We start from the raw sequence: 16,359 nt of genomic DNA, 5'->3' as shown, positions 1-16,359 counted from the left end.
GCAATCCTGGAGTGCAAAGCATTTAGAGATTTTACCCAGAAAGACTCAGCTGTAATCGCTGCCAAAGGTGATATTAACATGTATTTGACTCAGGAGGTAGAATACTTACGTAATCAATAAATCAAATCAGTCTATCATCATACAATTTGATTACCTTTTTTTATACAAATGTTAGAATTGGAATATCCTTTTACATAAGGCGTTCTGTGTGGAGTCCATTATTGGAATGTTATATGTGTGTAATGAACCTGAAAAACCAAATCATACAGTGATATGGGCATTAAATACTGCCACAAGCCTCCTTGTCTACATTTAAATCCACACCAAGAAGTCCTTGTAGTAAAGGATTGCCTTGTCGAATTTGCCAATGAACAAAAGCACAGCATAATCCTGACGCCAAAGCTTTCGGTCGACACTTGGTGCGCCCTGCGAGTGGGGAGACAGAACAGACAAGGCAAACATTCCAATGCTGTTCCAACGCATGGTGAACTTAAACCATCTTTACCTTGTCAGCACAGTAAAAGAAACTATTAAAACATACATGTACATTATTCTGTGGCTAGAGTGTAGTTGAACCACAAAGACACAAACCAATTGAAGAAAAATAGGCAGAAAACCAGGTTCGTGACTCCCCAGTTTTGCTTCTGGAGCAAAGTAAGAAGCATGTGATACATAAGAACCCATTCCAGTGCTGCATCTCAGTAGTTCAACGTGTCCTTCTCTCCTTCCCTTCATGTGTACTGATCTTTAAGAATTGAACAGGTCAATTGGAAACAACAGCTTTCACCTATCCAGTGTCATAAGATATGTGCATATGAAGGAAAAGACACAACCAGAAGCCACTTAGCTACTATTAGGACTCAATCCTGGAATGTGCTCCAAACGTCTCAGATATCTACCTTCATAACACCTACAAGTCTAGGTGGACTTGAATGTTTATAATTTAACAGTTGTTAATCTTGTCCTTTCAAATGGTCAATATAGAAATCAAACAAGGAAACAAGACTTCTTCGATTGGAACTCACACCAGTGGTGAATCTCAAAAGTCCTTCCTCCAGTCTTCTCCCCACCCTCTCAAAACATCATGGGGAAGCAAGGAGAGCATTGTTTTTTTTTATCTAAGGCCAGTATGCTAGGACAAAATCATCTGCAGATTTCTCATGCTAGTGACTAGTTGGAGGCAAATGATCGTGCAGAGACAAAGGATTAAGCTGTCAAAAGCTGACCAACTCCAGTTATTTGTGTAAGTACAATAGAGTACCACAGTATGAGTCATAATACCCATAATACATAGCGGTCAAACAAGAAATGGTTCCAACCGTCTTTCCACCATAGGACATTTTAGAAACACTTAAAATAAGGGATGTGTTTCATGAAGGTTTACCCTTGTGTGATGTTTCAATAACCGTGTAAATATCTGTAGGACAAGGTTACTTATCAATTTAGTCACTTGCATTTAGCCCCCAAAAATGAAATGCTAATTAGCTGCTAATGTGGCTATCATAAAGAACTACAAACGCCATGATGATCTGGACGCGACTGCTGAGGCAAAGGTAAGAACTAACTATGTTAGCTAAATATAGTCATTAATAAATTGGCAAAATGTCTTTAAATTGACAATTCAGAGAGTTAAGTAATATGTTACACCTCAAAGAAAAGTGGCATGTTTAAATATGAGATGAGGGCAAGCAGTTCAACACAGGTAGGTCACATTTACCATTTTGGGCAGTATATTATGATCTATTATGACATCACATCCACATAAGTGTGTGAGATTCCAGAAGTCTCATTATTTGTGAACCAATTATGATGTCACAACTGATCAATAAATTCCAAATGTTCTGTTTGAACATTCTGGCGTCTGATTGCTGAAAATAGAACACTAGTATCCAAGACAATGTAGCAGATTTCTCCTGAGATATAGTTAACACAGTAGATCACCATAAAATATAGAAAGTGCTACTAGACTACAACTTAGTTGTAGAACGAGGTTAGAAGAAGGCCACTGTCAATCTCCTTGATGATGAGGAGATTCTTGCAGCCGCTAATGGAATATAATGCTTTAACAGGGAACCTTGGAGCTGCCAGTAGCAACTCTGTTCAGCCTGCCCTGCCATCTCAACCCAAGACCACTGAGAAGCTTCTAGCGCTCAAACAAAACAGTTTTAACACCTCCAGAATCCCAGTACTGGAGTTGACTGAAGAAAGAAAGGGTGCACTGCAGCGACTTGCCAGTTTGAAGGCTGTGGAAAAGAAACCACATCCTCCCTCCAGAATCCCAGTACTGCAGAAGAAGAGGTCCATCTGCAATGGGAAGAGTCAAGGACTGCATGTAGCTCCAACATCTCAGCAGTCAGGGAAGGCTACTGTTCCTTCCATCCGGAAGCCACTGCAACCCATCCGTACCAAGAGGGATCAAACCTACGTGGTGAAAGACATCTACCTCCATAGTGCCAAGCCAATGAAGGCAGTCCATGGAGCCAATATGGTCGCCAAGATGCCACTGCCTCCCATTAGAGCCAGAGTCACTGTGCCAAACAGTGATGCCAAGAAGAAGCCATTCCAGCCAGTCAGACCAGAGGGCAGCCCTCGTCCTGCTGCTTCAAAGTACAGAAGGCAGGTTGTGAAGAAACACATTCAGTTCAAGACTCAGACACTAACTGTACAGGATCTACCGCCATGCCCCGATGAGATGGTATGGGACGTCTTTAACTCAGAGGCTGAGCAGGTGATGGCATATATGAAGGCCAAGCTGATCAGTGTCACCCAAGAATTGAAACTGATTAAAAGTGGGGCCAAGATGGATGCTCAGGCTTTGGAGGAGAAAAACGCGAAAGTGCGGTTGAGAAAAAAGGTGGAGAAGTTCATCCAGGAGATCTGCCTGATGAAGGTGGATTCTGACCTATGGGAGATGATAAGAGATAACGAAGAAGAGGAAGAAGAGGAAGAAAGGATTAAAGAGGTGAGGAGAAATGGAGAAGTAAGCAGTGTGGCAAGTAAGCCAAAGCAGACAGCCACAAGATACACTGTGAGCAAGCCAAAGGAAGTCAAGAAGGGTTTGAACATGGAAGAGAAAAAGGAGGACAGACAGGTAAAGTAGCTTGACATTCCAAAGCAATGCTAACTGCTGATCTAGTGTAGTGTTGGTGATCACGTGCGTTTGTATCAGAGGAGGCTGATGGGAGGAGTTATAGGAGGATAGGATCGTTGTAATGGCTGGAATGAAATGAATTGATCGGAATCAAACGTGGTTTCCATGTGATTGATGTGTGTGATACCATTCCTTTTGTTCTATTCCAGCCATTACAATGAGCCCATTACAATGAGCTCCTCCCACCAGCCTCATCTGGTTTGTACATATTGTATATCTTGTCTTTGTTGCCCAGCTGCCCATTATTTGGCCCATCTGATAACATCCATTCATTCAGGTGGTGTTGAAACGTCGATTTGGGATGAGTGCAGTCAACTCCAAGCTGAAGCAGTGTGAGCACTGCGGCCGGTGCTTTGATCCTAGCCGCCTGGAGAAACACAGTGAGATCTATGCCAAGCTCTCCTCCAAGAGCTCTAGACGAGGGGTCTATGACTCCACCATGCACCGTCTCAAAGGCACTGTACTGGCTGGCTACGTGAAGCGATCCGTGATGTGATGCACCAAGGGACCTGAGTCTGTCACTCTTTCTTATTTTGTATTGAACAGACAGACATACAGTGACTGATAAACCACCTGCTGGCCAAATGAGGACTTCTACCTTGGAATCTGTGAGGGTTCCAATAAGAGGCAGTACTACTAGGAGGCAGTATTGTATCCAGAAACATCTAAACCAACAGTGTTCTGCAGTTCCTCAAATCTACAGAAACACCTGTATAAAACACCTCAATAAAATCAAATCCAAACACTCATCTAAATCATTCTGTCAGATGTGTTACTAGTGCAGGAAAATAGAATAAATTAAATATTAAGAAACAAGGGAACGTATTTGTGAAATCTGAATATTAAAAGGAGTGATTTTGTTTCATGCGTTTTAAAAAAGAAAGATCAACTAATTAATTTAGTTGTATAACTTACCAAATTTACACAAATAACTGAAGTTGGTCAGCTTTTGACAGCTTTATCCTTGGACTGTCGACATAATCCATGGATGATTACAATTATAATTCGATGATGTCTGCAGAATCCCGTGTCTCCCTTCTCCACCTCCTCCTTGAACTGCTGCACACAGTCCAGGAAGGCCACCATGGCATGGTCAAACTTGTTGTCCCAGAAGAAGCGCAGGCCCCCTGTACAGTACAGTGGTAGCTCCTACACACGCAAGAAGAAAGAGAGAGTGGAATGTACCATATACAACATGGCCTATTCACTGGGGTTGGCTTCGGCCAGTCTAATGAGCATTGGAAAATAGTTCACTCTTTTTTTCACAGCTTATTAAAAAAGGTTTGTTTGTCTCCATATAGTTGCCAGTGGTAAGTGTGTTCATGTACTGGACCTGTTAGTTCGAGACCTCACTTGTTGGTAACAACCATCACACCTCCTCATCCATGCTTCACGATGGGAACCAAACATGCAGAGATCATCCGTTCACCTACTCCTCGTCTCACAAAGACACGGCGGTTGGAACCAAATCTCAAATTTGGACTCAACAGACCAAAGGATAGATTTCCACCGGTCTAATGTCCATTTCTCGTGTTTCTTGGCCAAGCAAGTCTCTTTTTCTTATTGGTGTCCTTTAGCAGTGGTTTCTTTGCAGCAATTCGACTATGAAGGCCTGATTCACGCAGTCTCCTCTGAACAGTTGATGTTAAGACGCGTCTGCACTGCAAAAATTGAAATCTAAGTAAGATTAAATATCTTAAATACTGGCAATATATACTTGTTTTTGGTCTGACAAGATATTTCTTCTTATCAGCCAGTTTGTATGTTGGAGCATTTCACTTGTTTCAAGCTTTTTTGTCCTTAATTATCTTAAGATAATATAACTTGTTACTGAGATTGTGTTATTGGTTCTGAGTAACTTAATGCTCAAAACTAAAAATACCAGAATTATAAAGCTGTTTCACTGACAAGTACAGAACTGCTTTGTCAAAGTCAGAATTTCTTATTTCAAGCATCTTATCCTTTTCATCTCTTCACATATTAAGAACAGATAATGACCAAATGGAATTCAGTTTTATTGTAAATCATACACACAGCACAGCAATCATGTAGACAAAATACTGTACAGAACAAAGACAGTACACTTTTCATATCTGGGGAACACACTGAGTCATTTGAAGTGTTGTACAATTCTATTACTTCCCCAAGATGGTATTTGACATGTACATAAGTTTGGCTCTTGTTGCTAATTGTGTAATGAGAGGTAAAATCAACCAGCTTTTCAGCATCCACTAACTCAGTGGCCTGTGCAAAGTGTGGGACCTCAACTTGATAAGACATGATGTTTCTATCAAAGTGTATAGTTTGAAATGGTGGATATTCCAAAAAATAAAGCCTAGAATCAACGAGAAATATGTTTTTGACCAGTCCAAATTCTGCATATTACCATTCAGTACTTTGGCAAAGATCTTGGACTTCTGATTTATGTATTTTATTTGTATTGATTACAAGCCATTTGAGTGATACAGCATGGTTTACTTCATTGAAACCTAGGAAGTCCCTCAATTTTCCACGTAAATATTGTAGATCTTTAACCTCTGATACAGGTCCCATCTCCCTTTCATTTGAAAAAACTGGGTGCATTGAACTGTCAACATTTTGGCAGCTTTCATATATTTGGTTCTGATTGATCAAAGACTTGCAAATATTTTTTTTAATTGAGCTTGGAAGCCCATTGTTTAAAGAAACAATGTTTAGACTCGAACCGCATACACATATGTCTAACCATTGGACCCAATGACTTTATCTGTGATGGCAAATGTATCATATAATGCTGTTTAGGTGTAACATTGCGGTCTGGAAAAAGCTCCTTCCAATACTTCAAATGATTTACAATGAGTAACTTCAACCTAGACACAGTCAAAATGGAAAGAACAGGTGCAAATACTATCTGTACAATCTCTATTAGCTCAATTGTCAGTCGTATATATGCATTGACTTCCAAACTCTCCAAAACAAATGGCAATATCCTTAGCAGGACAAGCATTTGCCCAGATGACTGTTTTAGTTTTCCATCACTTGACGTTAATGTACTAACAGAAATTGGGGATGGCCGATCGCTAACATCTAGAGGGGAATAAGAGAAACCAAGAATAGCAGAATTCACTGAGTCCAGATCAATCTGTCATGACACAACAAGATGATTCAAAATACATTGGGGCTATGCCCTCCATAATTACATGCATAATGTCTTGCGGAGTTTGTTGTATGATATCAAAGGCTGAGAATTCAACTAACTTGCTCCTTCTATTGATCCCATATGTTGTTCTCAGGCTGTTGCGAAGCAAGTCAGTCTGTGCCTTTTCTATTTCATCACACTGTCTGACATGCTTCTCCAATGTCCTTTCAGTATATGCATCCTCATTGAAGTGTGACTGCATGTCCTCAAAAGAACACTCAGTGTCTGCACTTACAGTAGGCAAAGCCCACACCCTCTGAACCCTACTAGTTCATGTTGTGCCAGGGTGTCTCCAGAGAGAGAGACCATGGCACCATATATCGTTTTCTCGCCGTTAATAGTTAGCATTTTAACCCCACTGTACAATGAATGCATCCATGTCTTCCTTGATTCTATTCAATATTACATCTACACCAGATTGACAGAGGTCTGCTGATCTAGCCATGGCAAGTAGCCTGATAGCAGCCAGTTTAGACCTGTATTTTGGATTTATATTTCCTAGGGTGTAGTACACCATTAACAACTTGTTTTTTGATGCAAAGGATCCTAGTGGATTACAGATCTCTATTTCATCCGTGTACAGAACAATCTGCAATGCATTTGGTTTCTCTGAAAATAAGGGATGTGATTTTAGAAGAGCACCATCAACAATGTCATGAAAAAAACTTGCCCTGCACATCTGGGGTCCCTTTTCAACCATAGACAAAATCTTTGGGTGTGATAAGAACTGCTGTAGACTTTTGACTAATGGTACATAATAAAATAATTTGTCTTTGATGAAAATGTCTTTTGATCCTCCACATTTCATCCTGCATATGGTTCAGGCAATTGGAATTTCCTCTGCGTCCAAACAGCTTCTTAATAACACTGTCCTGTCTAAATGTTGTTGCAACGCCAGCAAAAGGGTCAATGAAATTGTCAACTATATCCATTGCATCTTTTTCAAGTTGACCTGATGTGCTTCCTGAATGCTTCTTTAGCACTGCCTCCATCTGCTTCCTGAGGTTGTCCAATAGTGATGATTGATACTGCTGTACCCCAGCAACAATGTCATTCACACCTTTCTGAAAATGAGACAGTGAGAGAGGTGGGGATGTCATCAATCATGGAGGTTGGAACACACCATCATGTATACCTATGATATTCACATTTTCTTATGACATATTCATTAACATAAGGACATAAGGGGTCAACAATAGTAAGGTAGACAACCTAGCACTGAGAATGAACTCAACCATCACTGAACCACTACAAAATGATCTGCATAATGTAACAAACCAAATGCTCTGCTTACCTGTGAGAGAAGATGCTTGGCTCTGGTATTTATCACAAAAGCAGTGGCATGTGTTGTCAGATTCTAAAAGAATGTTGACATTGAATGTAGTATCCTGAGGCTGGACATTACAAGTTCATGACAAGTATAATGTTTGTGACAGGAGAAGTGGTTGCGAAGACTGACTATGAATGCTATTAGTAAATCTAAGTACTTAAAAAAATATGGTACATTTCAGTAGATTGCCACCAACCGAGTAACTTACCTGTTGCACTGTGACAGCTCCATGTTGGTCAATGCCCCTTTGCCCATCATCTGAGTCAGATGGATGGAGTTGCTGATCAGTGATGCTGGAGTTAGCTAGAAGACTGTTGTCCTGTGTACCACACATCAAAGAAACAGATGATTATTTGAAATTGTATTTAGTGTCACCAATAGTGCTATTTAAGTGTTTTGTTCCTATTTATCATCGATTATTTTCACATCAACCCAGCTTTAGCCATAAGAGTCATTATGGCTACAATGATCGAATAGCCTAATGGACAGTATGATTTTGGTCCGTGTATCGTCTGTTCATTAAATTATTTTTTTAAATCCAGAGAACAAAAAAAATGCAAGCTAGCTACTTGTTCCGGTGGTGCTTGGCTTTCCTCCGATGGCTGTTCATCTGGTCGGGTGCAATCAAGTAGGTGTTGAAGGTGGTTTCTCTTTACATGATGGAAGGAATTGTACACTATATTCCTCAGTGCATCCGTCAATACCACAGAGCAGCCAGAAATCAGGGCTGCCACTGTGAAATCTATTGATATGGCTCAATAACAGTTTCAATGAAAAAGTAATAAAAACGCAGCAGATAACGCACCGTCAAAGCATCTTGAACGTTACTAAACGCAAGTAAAACGTTCCCACAGCTTTCGATGAAAAGGGCGGAAAGAAGTGAAAATGATGTTCAGTATTTATAATAAAACCAAGTAATTTATTGGAGTAGAGAACAACACCACTGGGACTTTTAACTATACATGTATCACTCCGCTTTACAGGTGTTCTAATAACCGTTAATTACATTAACAATCGTTATCTATCTTAAATTGTAACAAACTTCGCACGGCAAATATGAACATATTTCTACAAATAACATTTGAGTTAAATGATGAATGGTCGTCAGGAGAGGACGGTAACGTGTAGACCTACACAAAGTAGCAGTAGCAAGCTAGTGTGGAGGAAAATGTATATGTGTTGCTTGGCAACAGTCCAGTTCCAGACCAGTTGGGGAACTATGTGTGTTGGCGGAGCCAAATAAATGATGAAATAAATAAACAAATCATAATCTGTTGTTGCTTATTACTGTTAACTAAGAAATTGCGCTTGTAGAAGTGTTGTATAAAAGCAATATCACACTCGAGGTCGTGCTGTTATACTGAATATTATTATCTTTGGCCTGCGGCCTCGTACCTACGACCGAATCACAGCCGTGCTGATATTCAGCACTCCCTCTCTTGTGATATTGCTTAACTGACGTACGTTCATCACATTATCTAGCTAAATAAGGGAGGCCTAAAAAACTAAAATACGGTCCAAATCTTTGAGTCATCTAACAAAACCATGAATGAAGATGGAATGGATGACACATATCCAGGCATGGACCATATATCAACCGCAGTATTAAAAGGTAATGTTCATTTGTTTACACCCGTCTACCTTTCTCCTTAGCAAGCTAACGTTAGCTAACGTTCATTTGAATTGGAAAGTTGGCAAACCAAGTTAGCATGCTAATTTTAACTAGGTAACGTTGCCTTTTTTGCAGTTAATAACTGCACGAACGGCCATTCGTTGAAAAAACTTGAACTTTGGTTAGATTGAGTGCTTTATTGCCAGAAATAGTGTTAATGAGGTGTAAATGTGCCCTAATGACTGACGCCGTCGATTATTTAGCTTCGCCGTCTTTGGCGCCCTTTCTATTGACAATAGAAAATCAATAGAAATGGCGCCAAAGACGGCGAAGCTAAATTATCGATGGTGTCAGTCATTGTCTACAATCTTAGCTAGGCAAGCAAAGATTAACTAAGGTTTTCAATATGGGAGACAATTTAGCGTTAACGTTAGTTTCATTAGCTTGCACTATCTTTTGGTTTAAAGTAATTGACTTAAACGTTCATGATATACTAGTAAACTCATTTTGTTAGCTAACATGAGCTATCTTGGTAAATCATTCCTGCATTAACTGGAAAGGGAAGACAGCATGCTAATGTCTCATAACCTATATCAACCTGACACTTTGCGTCTATAAACTATGATTTAGTTGCTAATTACTTAACTATTTTCCATGTGGTTTCATGTATTTTTTAGCTGCTAATATAAGCACAGACATGCTGCCCAGCCTCTAAGGAGGATTTACATGATCTCTTTCCCGGTCCAGAGCACTTCTTCAGAAGGAGAACCATTTGGAGATTTACTCATGGTGATAATGAGGTCATGTTAGATTTTGACATTTGGGAGACATTTAATCTAACCATGCAGACAGTGTTTCCTGTTATCAAAGTAGCATTTCCTGGCCATCATTACAATACATGTATCTACAGATCTACTTGTTTTGGTGTTTGCTGTTAGGTTGTTGTTACAGTGTGGTGTTCTTTGCCTTTATAATTACTATAGAATAAATGTATGTCTTATACAGGGTGAAGAATCAGACCTGTGTAGACCAGCTACCTCCTCTGGGACCTGGAGAGATCCCCACTATCTAGATGCAGCACCCCAGAGGTTGAACAGTTGGGTGGTAAGTACACAAATTGAAATAGTGGATAGTGTTTCCTTATAAATGCAACTTCTACTACTACTCTAAATGAGGGACTAGAAACCAAGTGACTATTTAGTCTTCAGTGTTTCCTGTGGAATGAGAGGTTTGTGGTGGTAGTACCAGCGGAATCACTGGTCTTAATTTCAGTCTACATTTTTAAATGTTAATTGGTGGGGTTTGTGATGTTTTCTGGCATCAGAAACTACTGAGAGGCCTACAGAACCAGGCGAGACATTATAAAACTCTACAGGAGATGTACAAAACCAAGGCCAGACCCAACCAGAAGGATGTTTCCAGCTCCTGGACCTTGAATTCCAAGCAAGACGGGCCTTCATCGACTCTGATGCTACTAAGGAGCAGGACAGGCCTACCAAGATACTTCAAGGGTATCCCTGCTTCAGAGAACTGGAACATGTAAGCAAATGTATTCATTTTAAGTAGGCCTATGCTTCTTTATCCTGGTTAACACCAGACCAAATCTCAAATGAGATGCGGTGTGGGAACTGAGCAGCGTGAGAAGCCATAGCAGGGACGGGGGTAAACTACTTCGGGCAAATGTAAAACAGTGAGCTCGCGAGAATTCGGTCTGGTTGTCTGTATGTCTGTCATGTTATGGATGAACTCCGGCGGATCCTCGATCGAGGGAACTGCTTTATATCTGAACTGAAGACCTGCTGGGGGACCTTTTACAACAAGGCACAGTTTTATGTAGTGTTCAAAAAGGTAATGAAGCCACCGCTGCTGGACAAAGGTAATTACTGGCTCTGTTGACAATGGAGAATCCCATGAACGGATTCATTTTTGTTTAAATAACTGGCTGCAGTAAATCAAATGAAACTATTTTTGTTTTTAACAGTGAAGCACTCAATCGCTATGATGAGGGCTTTACCAGATATATTCCCATCACCTGTGGCTCCACCGAAGAAGTTAGGACATGCAAGTGAGGCTATGCTTCACATCCTTGAGGTAAGAAATGTGTGCATGTATTAGAATTTTCATTACTTAACCATAACATACAAAAAGTGTGAATTGTCTTTGTTGTCATATTTGTTTTTCTCTTTGTGTTTGTGTCAGTCTGCAGAAGACCCCAACACCTTTCTTCAGGAGAGACTACTCTTCAGCCGTGTCGTGATTATCTGCGAAACCAACTGCGTACTGGCCATTGGAACCATGCCTGTGGTGACCTTCCCAAAAGAGGACATCTATGCCAGCGTGACGTATCTCATGGCGCGTTATTACAGTAGTGGGTGTGGAGTCAGCCGCAGGAAACAGGAGTAGTTGCTAACGGGCTTTTAATGAATTGCACCATAAAAGAAAAGTACACCCACGAAAACACAACTGGGTGTGATCCAACAAACACAATGATCCAATAACACGTACCACTGCATCAACAACAGTCGACAACAGAAAGTAAGCCCGCACACAGAACAGGTGGGGAAACGGGCTTAAATATTCAACTAAACACTAATCATATACAGGTGCAAACAATCAAGACAAAACCAACAGAAAAGGGAAAAAGGGATCGGTGGCAGCTAGTAGGCCGGTGACGACGACCGCCACCCGAACAGGGAGAGGAGTCACCCTCGGCAGGAGTCGTGACACATATTGCCTTATTTCAAGACGATTGCAATAGCATTGGATTCTAAATTTAAGCACATTTTCCTACATATTGAGAAGATAATTCTTAAATATTTTCTTTGTATCCAGACAAATGTACTTGTTTTTAGTGTAGCTGTACTGGTTTTAAGAAATATTTACTAAACATACAGCCTTATTTCAAGATGATGGCACTAGCATTTTCTAAATTTAAGCACATTTTCCTACATATTCAGAAGATTATTCTTAAATATTTTCTTTGTATCCAGACAAATTACTTGTTTTTAGTCGAAACGCACTAGGTTTAAGATATCTGTGCGTTCTTTGAGACTAGATATTTTTACTTGTTTAAAACATCTTGGCAAGTAAAATTTTCCAGTTCTGTTAGCAGATAATTTTGCTTATTGTCACGACTCCTGCCGAGGGTGACTCCTCTCTCTCCCTGTTCGGGTGGCGCTCGGCGGTCGTCGTCACCGGCCTACTAGCTGCCACCGATGCCTTTTTCCTTTTCTGTTGGTTTTGACTTTATTGGTATCACCTGTGTTCCATTAGTGATTAGTTGGGTACTTAAGCCCGTTTCCCCACCTGTTCTGTGTGCGGGCTTTTTTCTTTCTTGCACTGTGTATTGTGTAAGTGGAATGTGTTTTTGGGTCATTGTATTTTCATTACACCCTGTTGTTATTTTGGGTGTATACTCTCTTTGATGGTGCATTTATTAAAGCACGATAGCAAACGCTCTTGTTTCCTGCGCCTTACTCCACACCCACTACATCAAGCGTTACACTTATTTAAGGTAATATTTCCTGCATTTTTTTGTTTTTTTTGTTTTTGAGAGCTGACTTTTTGCAGTGTATGTTGATTTGTTTAACCCTTTTGGGTTACTACATGATTCCAAATGTGTTATTTCACAGTTTTAACGTGTAGACTATTATTCTGCAATGTAGAAAATAGTTTAAAAATAGAAAAGCCCTTGAATGAGTAGTGTGTCCAAATGTTTATCTGGTTCTGTGTGTGTGTATCTACCTATCTATCTGTCTATTGGGGGATTGGAAATGATGCAGACAATTACATTGATGGAAGCCACAATCTATATGCGATATTAAAGCTGATCTACCCCCTAAAAAACAAATAAACATCTCACTTCGGTGCCTTTATCTCTCTCTCCGTCAGGCCTTCATCCGCCTTTACCTCGCCCACCACAAGGAGGAGCGCATCGACGTGCTGCAGCTGGCCCAAGAACCCTTCCTCATGCCCCCCTTCCGCAAGGCCCTGGCCACCGGTCCTGGGCCGTTGGCATCGGGCTCCACGCCCTCCACCTCCAGCGCATACACAGCAGTGCCTCGAACTGAGGCGCCCAACACCATCCCAGAGGGACCCTGTGGGGGCCACATTACTCAAACGCCCTCCCTTCTAGATAGGGGGATGGGGGAAGGAGGATGGAGGGGGTAAAAACAGACTAAAGGATGGAGGAGGAATATCTGACGTGCCCTCCCTATCCTCACCCCTCCTAAGACATGAAGGGGCAGTGCCAGTCTATGGCTTGTCTGTAAGACCCAATGGCTGTACATGTACACACCCCTGCCACAATGAAGAGAAAGACCTTGCTTGGCCTGTCCAGTGGGCTGCATCACAGGGTCATAGGAAAACGGACTGAAGTCACAGTATGTTGTGTGTGTGCATACCTGTTTTCGGGAAAACCAAACAGCTCAAATCAAATTGTATTTGTCACATATATGTGTTTAGCAGATGTTATTGCGGGTGTAGCGAAATGCTTGTAAGCTAGAAGCATTGCAGCCCTATCTGTCGGCACCATTTTCTTACGTATCCATTCCATTTGATATTTTGAGAGAAAGGCTTTTTTATAAATTATTGCTTGAGTTGTATCATAAGTTGAACTCTATATATTTCCCAATAATAGAATCAATTGCCCCCCTCCCTCTTTTTGAAGGGCACAAATGAAGGGGGAGTTTCTATTTTTGATGACCAAAGTTGAAGGCATGCCTGGCTGATACAACAATGTTACGTTTTACACACGTCTAACTGTCAAGTGAAAGAAAGAAATAATTTTCACTAGGATCATCACTTTTAACTGATTTGATCAGATTTAAATATTTTCTTGGATATTGGACTGGGAGTTTACTTTGTTATTTGGATGGTTGTCCATCTTTTTTTCATGAGGCTTTCCCCCAAAATGGAGAGGGAGAGACTTAATAGAAATGCATATAAACCATTTAACCGACTTTTGGTATAACTTTGTGGTTCGTTAGCAAGGAGTTACGTCAAAGATAATTCTCATTCATTGCAAATTGTGCAGTGTAACATTCTAAATTCCAACATGACTTAAATAATAGCAAAGTTATTTTAGTATATTGTGAAACATGATTTCACGCTTGAGCATAGGTGTGTTGTTTACCAGAGAAAAGCAGAATAGCCTAACTGGTAATACTCAAATATACACAGCCATACAGAGCTAGCTACATGCTACGTACAAGGCTAGCAACACAATGACTGCCTGAAGAGCCAATCTAAAAGTGCCTTCAGAAAGTATTCACACCACTTGACTTTTTCCACATTTTGTTGTATGGATTAAATTGAGTTTCACTGGCCTACACACAATCCCCCATAATGTGAAAGTGGAATTATGTTTATAGAGATTTTTACAAATTAATGAATTGAAAGTATTGTGTAAATACGTATTCAATCCCTTTGTTATGGCAAGCATGATGTTCAGGAGTAAAAATGTGCTTAACAAGTCACAAATTGCATGGACTCATCTGATAAGTGTTTAACAGGATTTTTGAATTACGACCTCATCTCTGTACCCGGCCCATACAGATAATTGTAAGGTCCCTCAGATGAGCAGTGAATTTCAAACACAGATTCAACCACAAACACCAGGGAGGTTTTCCCAAGCCTCGCAAAGCAGTGCACCTATTGGTAGGTGGGTAACAAAACAAACATACGTTGAATATCCCTTTGAGCATGGTGAAGTTGATAATTACACTTTGGATGGTGTATCAATATACCCAGTCAGTACCAAGACATTGGTGTCCTTCCTAACTCAGTTGCCGGAGAGGAAGGAAAACGCTCAAGGATTTCACCATGAGGTCAATGGTCACTACTATTGATATTTTTGAAACTTTTACTTTTACTTCACTACATTCCTAAAGAAAATAATGTACTTTTTACGCCATACATTTTCCCTGACAGCCAAAAGTACTACTTACATTTTGTCAGGAAAATGGTCCAATTCACGCACTTATCAAGAGAACATCCCTGGTCATCCCTACAGCCTCTGATCTAGCGGACTCACTAAACACAAATGCTTTGTTTGTAAATTAATGTCAGAGTGTTGTAGTGTGCTCCTGGCTATCCGTAAATAAAACAATAAAATATAAATTGTGCTGGCTGGTTTGCATAATATAAGGAATTTGAAATTATTAATACTTTTACTTTTGAAACTTAAGTATATTTTAAACCAAATACTTTTAGACTTTTGCTCATGTAGTATTTTACTTTGTGACTTCCAGTTTACCTGAGTCATTTTCTATTAAGGTATCTTTACTTTTACTCAAGTATGACGTTTCAGTACTTTTCCCACACTGCTCTCCAGCAACTAAGTTAGGAATGACGCCTGTATTTTGTAGTGACGGTGTATTGATACACCATCTAAAGTGTCATTAATAACTTCACCATGCTCAAAGGAATATTCAATGTCTGCTTTTCCTATTTTTACCCATCTAACAATAGGTGCCCTTCTTTGCGAGGCATTGGAACCCTCCCTGGTCTTTGTGCTTGAATTTGTGCTTGAAATTCACTGCTCGACTGAGGGACCTTACAGATTCATTAATTATCTGAATTAATGAATAAAATGAAGAGCAGGTTACAGAGTTGTTGATTGTCCACTGTCAACATTCTGGAACTCTTGATGTCATAATCGACTCTTCTATTACATCATGTTGGGTCCATATCTTATGTATCTTTGACAGTGAACAGTAAACCCAAATCACTTTTACAAAGCACAGCTGACCAGTTAGTAGTTTGACTTGTAATTTGTACTGCCTACTTTTGAAAGACAATTTCTTTCATCAAAATGGCACAGCTCGCCCAGAAAGGTGGGCTGTGCAACATGAAGATGTTATTTTTGGCTGTTATTTTCTGTCTCCTATCGCCTGCTGCTACAAATGTGTTGGCTTCTTCGTCTTCGGACCAGAAGACTTTGATGCCAGTGAAGGACCACTCTGTTCGGAACAACCCTGACGCTACAAAAGAGACCAATTTTAAGACATTGCTGGAACAACTTGAGAGTTTACGGGTGAAAGACGATTCTTCTCCAGGTAATGTGGGCCAGTTGACAAAAGGATATT

General features: G+C 40.3%; 2 protein-coding genes and 2 long non-coding RNA genes across 6 annotated transcripts in view; 3 read left to right on the top strand and 1 right to left on the bottom strand.

The window, feature by feature from the left end:
- Positions 1-16,359, top strand: part of LOC115160932 (beclin-1) — a gene marked incomplete in the record, with an annotated part of 102,335 nt that overhangs the window by 41,620 nt on the left and 44,356 nt on the right.
- On the top strand, positions 1,663-4,570 carry LOC115160939 (uncharacterized). The gene is made up of 2 exons (XM_029711506.1): positions 1,663-3,091; positions 3,429-4,570. Exons 1-2 carry the CDS (start codon positions 2,021-2,023, stop codon positions 3,645-3,647), a joined length of 1,290 nt encoding a protein of 429 aa, XP_029567366.1. The 5' UTR covers positions 1,663-2,020; the 3' UTR covers positions 3,648-4,570.
- LOC115160971 (uncharacterized) lies at positions 5,567-9,164 on the bottom strand. Its single transcript, XR_003869157.1, has 4 exons — positions 8,229-9,164; positions 7,868-7,978; positions 7,624-7,686; positions 5,567-7,393 (listed from the first exon to the last, which is right to left on the bottom strand). It is a non-coding gene; the product is annotated as an uncharacterized LOC115160971 (long non-coding RNA).
- LOC115160964 (uncharacterized) lies at positions 9,183-11,845 on the top strand. 3 transcript variants are annotated; one of them, XR_003869150.1, is made up of 6 exons: positions 9,185-9,271; positions 9,949-10,071; positions 10,277-10,375; positions 10,596-10,810; positions 11,253-11,362; positions 11,471-11,838. It is a non-coding gene; the product is annotated as an uncharacterized LOC115160964 (long non-coding RNA). The 3 variants fall into 3 exon arrangements; XR_003869153.1 differs by having other exon boundaries at positions 9,183-9,271; positions 9,949-10,060; positions 10,596-11,362; positions 11,471-11,845; XR_003869149.1 differs by having other exon boundaries at positions 9,183-9,271; positions 10,596-11,362; positions 11,471-11,844.

The sequence above is a fragment of the Salmo trutta genome, chromosome 2 (genome assembly GCF_901001165.1).
Source record: "Salmo trutta chromosome 2, fSalTru1.1, whole genome shotgun sequence".
Classification (NCBI taxonomy): Eukaryota; Metazoa; Chordata; class Actinopteri; order Salmoniformes; family Salmonidae; genus Salmo; species Salmo trutta.
Note: the sequence above shows the minus strand (reverse complement) of the source record. Positions and strands in the feature narration are given on the sequence as shown.

Coding starts and splice junctions, on each gene's coding strand:
- LOC115160939 (XM_029711506.1), top strand. CDS start 2,021: ATGATGAGGAGATTCTTGCAGCCGCTAATGGAATATAATGCTTTAACA. Junction 3,092..3,428: donor AGAAAAAGGAGGACAGACAG/GTAAAGTAGCTT, acceptor CCATTCATTCAG/GTGGTGTTGAAACGTCGATT.